Source organism: Aulonocara stuartgranti (assembly GCF_965226115.1).
Source record: "Aulonocara stuartgranti genome assembly, chromosome: 3".
NCBI classification, from domain to species: Eukaryota; Metazoa; Chordata; class Actinopteri; order Cichliformes; family Cichlidae; genus Aulonocara; species Aulonocara stuartgranti.
Window position 1 is genome coordinate 16,295,463 of NC_138941.1, and position 15,119 is coordinate 16,310,581.

Sequence of the window (15,119 nt, forward strand, 5' to 3'; positions counted from 1 at the left end):
GTGCTAGTCTCGTCAGCAGAGAGCTGGGAGAGATAAAACAATCTAAAACAATATGTCCCAGAAACAATATGTCTTTGCTGGGAAAGTCTAAAAGACACTTCTAAACTAATCTAAACACAGACAAAGGGTATCTTTGCACATTTAAAAGAAGGTAAAGAAACATAGAATCATTTTTCCTCTAACACTGAATGATTTCAAGCTCACACTTTGTCTAATAAACTTACATCTTTCATTCTTTATACAGATTGTGGTGCTGTGGTTTGTCAGAGATCAGCTGTGATTATCTGGCAGCAGCACTGAAGTCCAACCCCTCCCATCTGAGACAGCTGGACCTGAGCAGGAACAACAAGCTGCAGGATTCAGGAGTGAAGCATCTGTGTGGTTTCCTGGAGAGTCCAGGATGTGGACTTGAAACTCTGAGGTCAGTCAGCATGTTTTAGTTGTGCTGAGATGAATATGATGTGAAAGTTGTGCTGACACTAAACTGCAGACATCAGGCTGATATTATACTGATCCACACTGAGGATCTTCATGGTAAAATCTGTTTTCTTCTTCTCTGGTTTAGTCCATTGACTGCAGCAGAACAATGTTCACATTTCAAACAGTGCGACTCAACGTATGGCCCGCGGCCCACACGCGGCCTGCCCACCTTCCCTGATTCAGAGAGAGGGGACCCTGATTAACTGTGTAGTGTTCTTCCTCACAGTTCTAAGCATCAGACACAACAATGAATAATCCACAGCTGACTGTCTTTAGCAGGTCAAAGGTCACGGCACACAGCAGACAGTGGGAAATATTATAATTCTGATCATTTATCAGCACATATCCATATGTATAAAAACAAAGCTGACACTGTGAGACTTGATCAGAGGTGTGATCATCACAGCAGAGGCCTTTGTGTCAAAGTCACTGAGGATCAAACAGAAACACATGAAGCAGATTTTCCTGTTCTGGCTTTTTATAGCAGATAACCTTCAAAATATTCTGCAGTCCATCAAAAACTGAAGCAAACCATGAATCAACATGTGAACATGACCTGATGCTGAGGATCAAACAGAAACTGTCACGGTTCTGGGTCTGTTGGACCCAGTATTTTGAGTTTATTGTGTTTTGATTTAAGTTTGCATCAGGGATTGTGTTCTTGTTCTCTTGTCGTGTTATGGTAATGTTTATGATGTCTATTATTAGAGTTCCATGTTTCTGTTTATCTGGGTTTAAGATGTGGGTTTAGTTTCATACGTCATTTCCTGTCTGTCTCTCTATGTCGAGCCTGTGTGTGATGTTTTATTGTGAAGGTCTGCGTCTCATGTGAGTGTGTTCAGTTTTACCTCTGTCTCGTCTTAGGGATTATTCCCAGCTGTGTGTAATTCCCGTGTTTCTCTGTGTGTATTTAAGTCGTGTCCTCCGTCATTGTAGTTGCTGGTCCGTCTGTGTATCCACCATGTCTCACCCGTGTGTTCTCCCTGCTGTCCATCGTCATTCTCCTCTGCTCGTTCTCATTCAGGTTTGTGCTTTGTAGTTTAGTTGTTCTCCAGTCTAGTTTAGTTCGAGCTCCGTTTGCTGTTTGTCCATATTTATTTCATGCTCAATAAACCACCTTCACACCCTCACGACTGCCTGCGCTTGGATCCTCCCTCATTTATTATTTTCACACGGCTCTCCTCACCTGCCATGACAGAAACACATGAAGCAGATTTTCCTGTTCTGGCTTTTCATAGCAGATAACCTTCAAAATATTCTGCAGTCCATCAAAAACTGAAGCAAACCATGAATCAACATGTGAACATGACCTGATGCTGCTGAAGTGAAGCAACGTTACAGAGGTTTGATTACAGACACAGCTGAGAGTTTGTAATCTGTCATCATTTTAAAAGGTTTAAATTTCTTCAGTATTGAACAGCAGAAATGAGGCTTTGTTTTCGGAGGCCGACAGCAGTGAACACAACAGCAGACTGGTGCGTAATAAGCAGTGAATAATGCAGGAAACAGATTTTTGAAGGTAAACTGTTCTTGAAGTACACTGAGAGAGAGAGAGCTGTGCAGGAAGTAAACGTCAAAGTCAGAGAGAATTCATGACGATGTTCATCAAACGTAAAGCGTAGTTTGGATCTTCTTCTGCTGCTGGTTCAGTCAGTTTTGGTTGGAGACATATGAAACCTGCAGCTTCAGGATCTGTGAGCTGTCCACTTTCAGCCCCGACGGCGTGTCCGTGTACATACCTCCTCTATTTTTGTCAATGTTGGAAGTTCAGCAATCCTTTGCAGTTTCAATGACAAATAGTTTTTCAATTGTAAATATTTAAAAAAGTGTTTTGGGGGTATTAAATATTTTTTACACAACTGATCAAATGTGAGCAGCATTCCATCTGCATATAGGTCTTTAATTTTTTGAATGCCTTTATTTTTCCATATTTTAAATCCTCCATCACTTTTACCGGGCGTGAACTTTTCATTTCCCCAAACAGGGGTAAATTGCGAAAGCGATGGAGGATCGCCCACATATTTATGAGCTGCATGCCAAATTATAATTGTATTTTTCAAGAAAGGGTTCCTTGTATTTTTTTTAATGTCTTATTGTCTGAAGAGTATAGAAAAGTGTGTAAGGGAAGATCTGGAACAGATTTTTGCTCGATGTCGACCCAGGCTGGAGATGTTGTTGGGAGAAATAATGGGTGGCTGATGTTAGTTGGGCAGCCATAAAATACCATCTGAGGTTGGGGACTTGGAGACCTCCTCTTTCATAGGGCAAGTAAAGTAGTTGTAAGCGGAGCCTTGCCTTCTTATTATTCCAAATAAATTGGTTAAATAGTTTAAACTGTCAAAAAATGAAGTTGGTAGAGGCAACGGAAGTGTTTGGAAGTAATATAAAAATTGGGGTAAAATTGTCATTTTTAGGATATTTATCCGGCCTATCATAGATACAGGCAGGTTTGTCCAACGGTTTAGCATTTCCGTGACCTCTTCTACAAGGGGATCATAATTTATTGAGGTTATGTCCTTGAGGCTTGGGGTGATCCTAATGCCTAAATATTTAAAGCCTGTTGTAGTTGTCTTAAATGGGGTGGCCACCACAGGGCTTCGTCTTTCTTCTTCATTAAGAAACATTAATTCTGATTTAGAATTGTTAATTTTGTATCCTGAAAATTCTCCAAATGTTTTTATTAATGTTACTAAATTAGGGATACTATCTTTCAGATTAGTCAAAAAATATATAATATCATCTGCAAATAAAGAAATTAGATGGTCTCTTCCTCCAATTCTTATCCCTGATATTCCTGCATTTGCTCTCACAGCTATGGCCAGAGGTTCTATTGCTAACACAAAGAGAATTGGTGACAGAGGGCAGCCCTGCCTGGTTGATCGCTGTAAATTAAATGGTTTTGATACGTTATTATTAGTTAAAACTTGTGCTGCTGGATGTGTATACAATAATCGGATCCATTTCAGAAATGTTTCACCTAGTCCATATCTGGGGAGCACTTGTAAGAGATAATTCCATTCTATTCTATCGAAGGCTTTGCACGCATCTAGTGATAGCAGCGCAGTGTCCTCCCTATTGTTTTTCTCATAAAGTACATTGAGGACACATCTTATATTATGATAGCCTTGTCTCGTTTTAACAAAACCTTGTTGATCGTCTGTTATCAAATTAGGCACACATTTATCTAGTCTTCTAGAGAGTGCTTTACACAAAATCTTCGTATCACATCCCATAAGACTAATTCCCCTATAAGAGGAGCATTCAGTCGGAGGCTTATTTGGCTTCAATAAAAGGGTCATTGTAGCTAATCTCAGTGAGTCTGGGAGTATTCCGGACTTATATGACTCCTCATACATGTTAAGAAGTGGCAGTATTAATTTATTTTTAAATGTTTTATAGAATTCCATTGGAAGTTCATCAGGACCAGGCATTTTACCGCTATTCAAGGTTCAAGGTTCTTTATTTGTCACATGCATAGTTATACAAGTATAACACACAGTGAAATGTAGCCTGACACGCTCCTCGACATGTGCAAAAATTTTGGGGGGGGGGGGTGTAGAGGAAGAACATTATATATATATATATATATATATATATATATATATATATATATATAGTATATACACTGGGTGAATGTGCAGTAGTAGCAGCAAGCAGGTGAATTCTGTACATTAATATGAATAGACATCTGACTATTTTACAGGATAGACAATATAAACATATTTAAAATTAAAGGAATTTGGAATGTACATTGTGCCTTGGTTTAGAGTGTCTGGAAGAGAGTCCTGTCTCAGTCAATTATAGATGATGTGAGAGGGCGGGTGTGTGTGTTTAGGGCACGGATGGCTTGGGGATAGAAGCTCCTCTTGAGTCTCTCTGTCCTTGCCCGGATGATGCGGAACCTTCTACCAGATTGCAGAAGTTGGAACAGTTTGCTGCCAGGATGGGACGGGTCCTTCAGTATCTGCGCTGCTCTAGTCCGGCATCTCCTGGTGTAGGTGTCCTGAAGCGGGGGGAGAGCAATCCTGCAGCAGCATTCTGCTGTACGGATCACTCTCTGGAGAGCTTTTTGGTCCTTCACACAGCTGTTCCCAAACCACGATGTCATGTCCTGTGTGAGGATGCTCTCCACAGCGTCTGTATAGAAAATCCTGAGGATCTTTGGAGAGACCCTGAACTTCCTCAGTTGTCGTAGGTGATACAGGCGCTGCCTAGCCTTTTCGGTCTGGACCTGAATGTGGGCAGCCCATGTCAGGTCTGAGGAGATGTGGACACCAAGATACTTGAAGGACTGCACCCTCTCCACTGGAGCTCCATTGATGATAATGGGCTTGTAGTCTCTGTGCTGACCCCTTCTGAAGTCCACCACCAGCTCCTTGGTCTTGCTGACATTCAGCTGGAGGTGGTTGTCCTGGCACCACGATGCCAGATTCTTCACTTCATCCATGTAGGCCGCCTCATCGTTGTTGGAGATGGCACCCAACACCACTGTGTCGTCAGCAAACTTCACAATGGTGTTGGAGCCATGGGTGGCCACACAGTCTGAAGTGTAGAGGGAGTAGAGCAGTGGCGAGAGGACACATCCCTGAGGTGCTCCTGTGTTGATGGTGATGCTGTTGGAGAAGCACCTGCCCACCCTCACCACCTGAGTTCTGCCAGTGAGGAAGTCCAACACCCATGCACACAGACGGCTGTTAACTCCCAGATCCCTGAGCTTTGTGAACAGTCTGCAGGGCACTATTGTGTTAAACGCTGAAATCGTTAAACGGTAATCGTTCAGGGATGAGGGTTTGCTGTTCTTGGGCACAGGGATGATGGTGGATCTTTTGAAGCATGTGGGGACCACAGACTTCGCCAGGGACTCGTTGAAGATGTAAGTGATCACACCTGCTAGCTGGTCAGCACAGCAGCGCAGCAGACGGCCGGTGATGCCGTCTGGCCCCGCCGCTTTCCTTGTGTTCACTCTCCTCAGTGCTGCTCGGACGTCATGCTCCGCGATGCTGGTCACCGGTCTCTCGCTGATGACGTCACTGTCCTCGGTAGTCAGGCGGTAGATAGCATTAGCCGCCTGGCTAACCTCGAAACGGGCGTAGAACCGATTCAGCTCGTTGGTGAATGCAGAGTCGGCGTTGATCGGCGCAGTGTCCCTGGCTTTGTAGTCCGTAATGGTGCGTAGTCCGTGCCACATACTCCGTGTGTCGCCCTGGTAGAAGCGGGACTCCACACGTTCCTGGTACCGGCGTTTGGCATCTCTCACCGCGCGCCGCACACCGTATGAGGCCGCTTTGTAGGCGCTCATATCGCCAGTGGCGAGACCCGCGTTGTAGGAGGCGGTCCTGGCGTTTACTGCAGTGCGGATCGATCTGTCCATCCACGGTTTCTGGTTTGGGAATGTGGTGACTCTCGCAGTGGGGATAATCTCCTCCACTAGCATATTGACGAAGCATACTGCTACTTCCGTAAACTCGTTGATGTCGACTGCGCATGCTCTGAACATGTCCCAGTCGACGTCGTTGAGTGCGTCCTGTAGCGTAGCTTCTGATTGGGCAGTCCACCGTTTTACCTCCCTCGTGGTCACGTCTTCCCTCCGTATGCTTTGTTTATACTGGGGAATGAGGAAGATGGCGTTGTGGTCAGACTTCCCAAAAGCCGGGTGTAAGACAGCTTTGTAGCCCTGCTTGTATGGCGTGTAGCAGTGATCCAAAATCCGATCCCCTCTCGTTGGACACGAGACATGCTGGTAAAAGTTTGGCATGACTTGTCTGAGGTTCGCTTTGTTAAAGTCTCCTGCTACAATGAGGGCTGCGCCCGGGTCCTTGTTTTGAAGCGAGCTCAGCACATCATGTAATTCGGACAAAGCCATACCTGTGTCCGCTTGGGGTGGGATGTAGACCACCGTGGCGATGACTGAGGTGAACTCACGGGGCAGATAGAAAGGGCGGCACTTAATGCTCAGGAACTCCAGATGTGGCGAGCAGCCGCTGGAGAGAGTAGAAATGCTCCTGGCATCACACCACTTTCTGTTTACCATGAAACACACTCCTCCACCTTTGGTTTTGTTCGACTCTGCCGTTCTGTCCGCGCGGAGCACAAAGAATGAATCCGACGGAGTTACGGCCTGGTCCGGCACGGTGGGGGTCAGCCATGTCTCCGTGAAGCACAGAATGTTGCAGTCCCTCATGTCACGTTGGAAGGTGACCCTTGCTCTTAGGTCATCGAGCTTGTTCTCCATGGATTGTACATTGGCCAGTAGGATACTGGGCAGTGGTGCGCGATGCGCCTGCTGTCTCAGTCTGTTCCTAATACCAGCGCGTTTTCCCCGGCGCTTCTTTGTTCTGCGCCTCAGATGAGCGGCCCATCCTTTGTTGTTCTCCGCGCCGCGTAGAATCTCTGGCGGCCAGGAAGGGTCAGGTTTAAAAGTGTCCAAGATTAGATGTGCAACCTTGGCACCGATGTTTACAAGTGATCCGCTGTCGTATACTATAAGACTAGAGGATTTTGGGATGTAAACCAGAGCAAAAAATAAGTAAAAAACAAGAAAAGTGGATAGTCGGAGCGGAGCGGTCAGGAAGGCGTCTGGACGTGGCCGCGCCATCTTGGTTTTTCAAGGTCGTCTATGGCTTCTGACAGGTCTTTTATTGTTAAAGGACTATCAAGAGCTGTTTTATCCTCTTCTGAGAGGGTTTGAAATTTTAACTGATCAAGAAATGCATCCCATGTTTCTCTGTTTCCCGTATATTCAGATTGGTATAAAGATTGATAAAACTCTCTGAAATTTTCATTTATTTTTAAAGGGTCTGTTGTTATAATACCCGATTTGGACTTTATGTGGGTGATGGCCTTTTCTGCTTGCATCTTTTTTATCCTCCAGGCCAATAATTTTCCTGCCTTCTCTCCTTGGTCATAAAATAATTGTTTGGTCCACATTAAACTTTTTGCCACTTTCTCTGCTGTTAATTTATCATACCTGGCTCTTAGAATAGTCAGATTGTTTAGTTTAGTGGGATCATTTCTCTGGTAAAATTCTGTTTCATTAGATTTAATTTGCCTTTCTAATGATTTTAATTCTTGGTTATATTGCTTACTCTTGTTGCTACTGTAGCTTATAATTTCCCCTCTTATGTAAGCTTTAAATGCTTCCCACCCAATACTAGCTGTGGTTTCATCTTTATTTAATTGAAAATATTGATCAATGCAAGTTTCTATAAATTTGACAAATGATGGGTCCTTTAACAAAAATGTTTGCATCCTCCATCGCTTTACACCTTGATCAACTTCGCCCAATCTAACTGATAGACATACTGCTGCGTGATCACTAATCACAATACTGTTATACCAACAGTTCTCAACACAAGGTAGTAACTCTGTAGAGATAAGAAAGTAGTCTATCTGCGAATGACTTTGATACAAACTAGAATAACATGAAAATTCCCTGTTATTTGGATTCCTTGTTCTCCAGACCGCATTTAATCTCAAATCTCTCATATAGTTAAAAAGTATTTTTCTAGTCTGGGTATGAGTAGTGTCAGTTTGAGACGACCTATCCAGGTTAGGGTCCAGGGCGCAATTGAAGTCCTCTCCTATGATATAAAGGCCCTCCAAGGTTGATATTGTGAGAAATAGATTTTCATAGAAGGATGGGTTATCCTCCTTGGGGCCATAGATATTTATCAGGTTTATTTCTAACATGGAGATATGGCCCTGCACAATTACATATCTCCCGTTTGGATCTGTAATCACCCCCGTAGTTTGAAATGGGATTGACTTATGTATAAGAGTAATGACTCCTCTGGCATGTCTAGTAAAAGAAGAGAAATATACCTGACCCTGCCATCTTTTGGTTAATAAATGTATCTCTGATGCAGTAAGATGAGATTCCTGTAGGAAAATAATTCTAGAGTTAAAATGTTTTAGTCGGTTTAATACTTGTTTCAGTTTAGCTAACTTCCGTATCCCCCTAACGTTCCAGGTCGTAATGTTAACGTTCAAAATGTTTGCTTTAGTTGTCCTCTCCATAAAATATTGTCAGACTGTTCACTTAAATAAACAACGTAAAGGAAAAATTGAAGAAGCAGGTTTGCACATACATTCACACACTCACACATACCAGATAAAGAACTTGTAAACAATTTCTGATTGAACATTTGCATTTCCTTGTTGGAAATGTCTCCCCCCTCCCGTGAACAAATTATTTGGAGGGCGTTAATCCACATCACTGAGGAGTAACTAGTCAACGCGACCTCTCCAAAACCCCATAAATCAGACAGTGTACACTAACCATATAATGATACTGATACTGAAGTTTACCCTTGGTAGGACAAAACAAAGCAAAACCAAAAAAAAAGACTTAGTTGAGGTTCAGTTGTTAATATACAACCCAAAAACGATTGCAATCAAACTTAGAACGAATATGCATTTAAAAACGCCCAGTTATGGTAACATAAGTCCCACATAAATTCGAGCTCAAAATTTTATCTGTCTCTTATCAGTGACTCAATTACTGGTCGGTTATGTTGAAGCAGAGGCAGTCTTGGAGTGTCTTAATGGTTAACCTGTTGTTTAACCGACTCACTGGTGATGAGCATCCTCTGCTGTTTCTGTCACGGCGGGGTGCGCCAGTGTGTAATGGAAACAGGACCCAAAAGCAGATAAGGACGAGGAGTTGTAAGTTTAAACAGAAAGCGATCCTTTATTTGGATGATTGCAGGGGTTAAACAAGGAACCCTAAGCAAACTAAAAAACACTAAGAAACAAATACTATGACTATGACTATGGTGGGATAACAGACGACCCGACAAATGACATGCAAAAACAGAGGACTTAAATACACACATGAGGTGATCAGGGGAAGTGGAGACACATGAGGAAACAAAGCCACAAAAACAAAATGTCCACCAAAAGCACAGGAGCGCAGGGAACAGTTCATAACTCCTCAGGGGGCCGACCCGGAGGGTGACGGTCCAGAAATTCATAGTTCATTTGATCAGGGGGCCGGCCCGGAGGCCGACGGCACAGGAGTTCATGGTCAAACAGCTCAGGTGGCCGACCTGGACGACAGCAGCACAAGAGTTCACATGGTTCAGGCGGCCGACCAGGAGGCCAACGGTCCAGTAGTCTACAGTTCACGAGCTCAGGGGGCCGACCCGGAGGTCGACAGCATAGCAGGTCATAGTTCAAAGGTTCAGGGGGCCGACCCGGACGTCCAGAGCACCACAGGTCACAGTTCAACAGTTCAGGCGGCCGACCCCGATGGCAACGACGTCCAGCTGACGGCCTGGAAAGCGGCCGGCGATTCCAAGGGGCAAAACGTGGCTTGGGCGGCGGCAACACAGCCGCAGGACCAGGCGAGGCCGACACAGAAGCAGAGGCTGAAGCTGGACCAGGCGACGGCAAAGCAGGAGCTGAGGCCGAGGCTGGACCAGGCGAAGCACAGGCTGAAGCCGGACCAGGCGAAGCCGAAGCCGGGCCAGGCGAAGCCGAAGCCGGGCCAGGCGAAGCCGAAACCTCGGGCTCCTCGGGCCCCCCAGCTGACGAGTCTTGGGGCTGGACGGGCTCCTCGGGCCCCCCAGCAGGTGAAGCAGGAGGCTGGACGGGCTCCTCGGGCCCCCCAGCAGGCGAAGCAAGAGGCTGGATGGGCTCCTCGGGCCCCCCAGCAGGTGAAGCAGGAGGCTGGATGGGCTCCTCGTGCCCCCCAGCGAAAACAGTCTCTGGACCAGTGGGCACTGGGGCCCCTGGAAGAAACAGGTCAGAACCAGCAGGCACACGGGCCTCTGGCAGCGACGCAACAGAACCAGCAGGCGCACGGGCCTCTGGCAGGGACAGATCAGAACCAGTAGGCACATGGGCCTCTGGCAGGAACAGGTCGGAACCAGCAGGCAGTAGCGCTGCAGGAGGTGGTACTGCAGGCGGCGGCACGGGAGCCACAGGTGGTGAAGCAGAAGGTGGCTGGATGGGCCCCTCGGGCCCTCCAGCTGATGTGGCATGGTGCTGGACGGGCTCCTCGGGCCCTCCAGCTGACGAGGTGTAAGGCTGGACGGGCTCCTCGGGACCTCCAGCTGACGTGGCGTAAGGCTGGACGGGCGACTTGGGCCCTCCAGCAGGCGAAGCAAGAGGCTGGATGGGCTCCTCGGGCCCCCCAGCAGGTGAAGCAGGAGGCTGGATGGGCTCCTGGTGCCCCCCAGCGAAAACAGTCTCTGGACCAGTGGGCACCGGGGCCCCTGGAAGAAACAGGTCAGAACCAGCAGGCACACGGGCCTCTGGCAGCGACGCAACAGAACCAGCAGGTGCACGGGCCTCTGGCAGGGACAGATCAGAACCAGTAGGCACATGGGCCTCTGGCAGGAACAGGTCGGAACCAGCAGGCAGTAGCGCTGCAGGAGGTGGTACTGCAGGCGGCGGCACGGGAGCCACAGGTGGTGAAGCAGAAGGTGGCTGGATGGGCCCCTCGGGCCCTCCAGCTGATGTGGCATGGTGCTGGATGGGCTCCTCGGGCCCTCCAGCTGACGAGGTGTAAGGCTGGACGGGCGACTTGGGCCCTCCAGCAGGTGAAGCAGGAGGCTGGACGGGCTCCTCGGGCCCCCCAGCAGGCGAAGCAAGAGGCTGGATGGGCTCCTCGGGCCCCCCAGCAGGTGAAGCAGGAGGCTGGATGGGCTCCTGGTGCCCCCCAGCGAAAACAGTCTCTGGACCAGTGGGCACCGGGGCCCCTGGAAGAAACAGGTCAGAACCAGCAGGCACACGGGCCTCTGGCAGCGACGCAACAGAACCAGCAGGCGCACGGGCCTCTGGCAGGGACAGATCAGAACCAGTAGGCACATGGGCCTCTGGCAGGAACAGGTCGGAACCAGCAGGCAGTAGCGCTGCAGGAGGTGGTACTGCAGGCGGCGGCACGGGAGCCACAGGTGGTGAAGCAGAAGGTGGCTGGATGGGCCCTTCGGGCCCTCCAGCTGATGTGGCATGGTGCTGGATGGGCTCCTCGGGCCCTCCAGCTGACAAGGTGTAAGGCTGGACGGGCGACTTGGGCCCTCCAGCAGGTGAAGCAGGAGGCTGGACGGGCTCCTCGGGCCCTCCAGCTGACGAGGTGTAAGGCTGGACGGGCTCCTCGGGACCTCCAGCTGACACTGGAAAAGGCTGCACAAACTGCACCTCCGCCCCTGGCTCCAACCCGGCCTGGATTACAGTCCCACAGCAGCTTAGCTGAGCCTGATGGCTAGCATTTCCAGTGCAAACAGTCTCATAATTATGCTTCTTAGAAGCATAGTTCGTGGCATGATCAATGCACAGAGAAGCGGGATAAGTTTGCAAAGGGATAGGATGGTCCGTGGAAGACTCAGCCGAAATATTCTCAGTTTTAGCAACGTCAAAATCATAAACAGTCTCTTTATAGCCGGGCTCATGAACTGGTAAGGCAGTGTTAGTTTTAATATTCTCCTGAGAAAAAACATGAGGAGCCAAAATATAGTCACTCACTTTCGTTTGTGGTGCGGAGCGTCGGTGGCACGCACGCCGCTTTTTCTTGAGAGTGGAAGACGGCGGAGCAATGGGTGGAAGTCCCTGGTAAGTCCAGGGACCCCCGAGAGCCAGTCGAGTTCCACGGAAAGAGTGCTCGTGCTCTGGAATGAGCCATGGCTTCCACCGGAGCTCCTCCTCCAATAGAGCGCTGAATATTGACTGACGTTCGTCGTAGTCCAAATCTATGGTGTCGAGTGCTTCCTCGCACTGGATCGTGGCAAGAGTGTGGCAAGACTGTGACGAGGGTGTGGAAACTGATGAGCTGAGAGGTGGTGACGCTGCGGCGAGTCTCAGCGAACCGACACGAACCGTCTTAGGCTCGCAAGGCAGCAGCAGTGATTCCTGTTCGCGGTTTTGATGCTGCTGCGGTGGCAAAACTGTGCGAACAAAATCCTGCACATCCTCCGACAATCCCGCCGCGTAAGCAGGATATGCAGACAAAATCTCTTTTAGCTGAACTCCGATTGACTCCTTCTCATTCTCCTGTCTGCACGCGGAGTAGCAAATCCACTGTCCGCAGAGAATGGTCACCTGAGTGTTGAACTCCCAAAAATCCTCACAGATGTCCGCTGGGTCCATACTGGTCGGGTCGTTCTGTCACAGCGGGGTGCACCGGTGTGTAATGGAAACAGGACCCAAAAGCAGATGAGGACGAGGAGTTGTAAGTTTAAACAGAAAGCGATCCTTTATTTGGATGATTGCAGGGGTTAAACAAGGAACCCTAAGCAAACTAAGAAACACTAAGAAACAAATACTATGACTATGACTATGGTGGGATAACAGACGACCCGACAAATGACATGCAAAAACAGAGGACTTAAATACACACATGAGGTGATCAGGGGAAGTGGAGACACATGAGGAAACAGCTGACTAACATGAACCTAATGACAGGAGCAGTGAAGCTAAATAAAAAGAACCAAGAACACACGACTCCTTTCAAAATCAAACAGGAAACACTGAAACTAGACATGACAACAAACTTAACAGACCTAACAAGTGATGAACGATACAAGAACTCAAACATAGAAACCAAGAAAACAATAAATAATAACTGCCTAAACTAAAGATAAATAGGAAATGACACAAACTAATCAAATATCTAAAATGAGACAAATACAAAAAAGAGTTCAGAGCGCTGGGTCAGAGACCCAGCCTGTGACAGTTTCCTTCAGCAGATTCTTGTAGAATTTTTCGGCTTCTTGAGGTGTTGAGAAGAGGTGGATCTTTCCACCGTACAGGATTCTGAGTCTGCATGGGTTGTGCTGGAATCCACGGAAGGCATTGATATCAATAAAAAGTTTGACAACCGGGTGAAATCCCTGTCGGATCCGAACCGTCTCCGCAGACAGATCCTGTACAAATGTGATCTTGGCCGCATCATGTGTAATCTGTTGTTTTCTTGCTTCCCGATATACCATTTCCTTCTCTTGGAATTTTAAGAAACGAATAAGTACCGCTCTGCTCTGGTTTGGTTTTCCGGAGCCATCGTGCGATGCACTCGTTCCAGTGTGAATGACTTGTCGGGCGCTAGCCCCAGCCACTTGGGTAGCATGATGTTAATAAAGTCGAAGAGTGATTGTTGCCCCTCTGCTCCCTCTTTTATGCCGAAGATGCGCAGGTTCTTTCATTGTCCGCGGTTTTCCAAATCATCTGTTTTGGCATCAAGAAGTGCAATTCGTTTGATAGCCGAGTTCAGTGACGTTTCTGTTTTCTCAAGTGTGCTTTCAACTTCGGCAATGCGGGCTTCGGCCTCTTCGATATGGGCCCCCTGGTTCAATATGTTTTGCTTTACCTCCGAAACTTTACCCTCCAGTGCAGTCACTGCGCTCGCCATCCCAGTCAGTCTTATATCGATGCTGTCCAACTTGGCTCCAAAATCCGACCGGAGTGATTTGAGTTCATCCAAAACTTCGGCTATGCTAGCCATGTTAGCATCTGTGTCGGACATTGATGGTATAGCGCCTGTCTTGCGTCTTTGGGTAAAGATGTCACACTGTTTCACAGATGAAGCTTTTGACATGTCAGTGCCGTATATTCCAGACCACACTAACAGCATATACAACGGGTTTTGTTTATAGAAAGTTTGTACACTGTCCTGAGAGCGACCCCGCTAAGCTGCCATCTTAATGCTTGGCCACGTGACCCCCCTTTGTCCTGTTTTTATGATAAATGTACGACTTTAATGTGAAACATTCAGAGTTTTTTCTCTTGTTGTGTTTGTTTGAAGCTGCTTCCTGTTGGCTTCAGCTGTTTGGAGTTTCCATTTTCTAAACTTCTACATTCTGAACCTTCTTCAGCTCTGAACAGATGATGAAACACTGAATGATTTCAAGCTCACACTTTGTCTAATAAACTTACATCTTTCATTCTTTATACAGATTGATGGGCTGTTGTTTGTCAGAGATCAGCTGTGATTATCTGGCAGCAGCACTGAAGTCCAACCCCTCCCATCTGAGACAGCTGGACCTGAGTAACAACTACAACCAGCAGGATTCAGGAGTGAAGCATCTGTGTGGTTTCCTGGAGAGTCCAGGATGTGGACTTGAAACTCTGAGGTCAGTCAGCATGTTTTAGTTGTGATGAGATGAATATGATGTGAAAGTTGTGCTGACACTAAACTGCAGACATCAGACTGATATTATACTGATCCACACTGAGGATCTTCATGGTAAAGTCTGTTTTCTTCTTCTCTGGTTTAGTCCATTGACTGCAGCAGTACAATGTTCACATTTCAAACCTTCAAAGAAGAAGAAAAATCCTCCACTGGATAACTCACTGTGAAACTCTCAAACTCTTCATTCCACCTTAAAGTCTGTCTGACACTGAAATCCAAAGCAAAATGTGGGTTTGCTTTACAGACAGCAGTCCAACACAAACATACACACATCATCCAAAACACAGTCCAACATCCAAATCTCCTCCACTGCCAGCATGAATGATGGGAAAGAGAAGGAGGAACACTCTGACATTCAGGGTTAGAATGAGTTTCATGAAGCAGACTGTGAAGATCAAAGCTGCATTAGAAAGCTTACATGAATGAATGAGTGGACAGAAGTGGACAGAAGTGGACAGAGATCATCTGAAGCACTTCAAAGGCTTTAAATCAGCACATTTCTCTTTATTCTTTA

The 15,119-nt window shown here is 47.1% G+C and overlaps 1 protein-coding gene across 1 annotated transcript in view; it reads left to right on the top strand.

The window, feature by feature from the left end:
* The window catches only part of LOC309702568 (uncharacterized protein), a 1,257,380-nt gene that overhangs the window by 32,387 nt on the left and 1,209,874 nt on the right, over window positions 1-15,119 (top strand). The window contains exons 8-9 of the mRNA XM_082527161.1: window positions 245-421; window positions 14,370-14,546. Of these exons, the coding sequence (XP_082383287.1) occupies window positions 245-421; window positions 14,370-14,546 (354 nt within the window). The remainder of the gene's footprint in view (window positions 1-244; window positions 422-14,369; window positions 14,547-15,119) is intronic.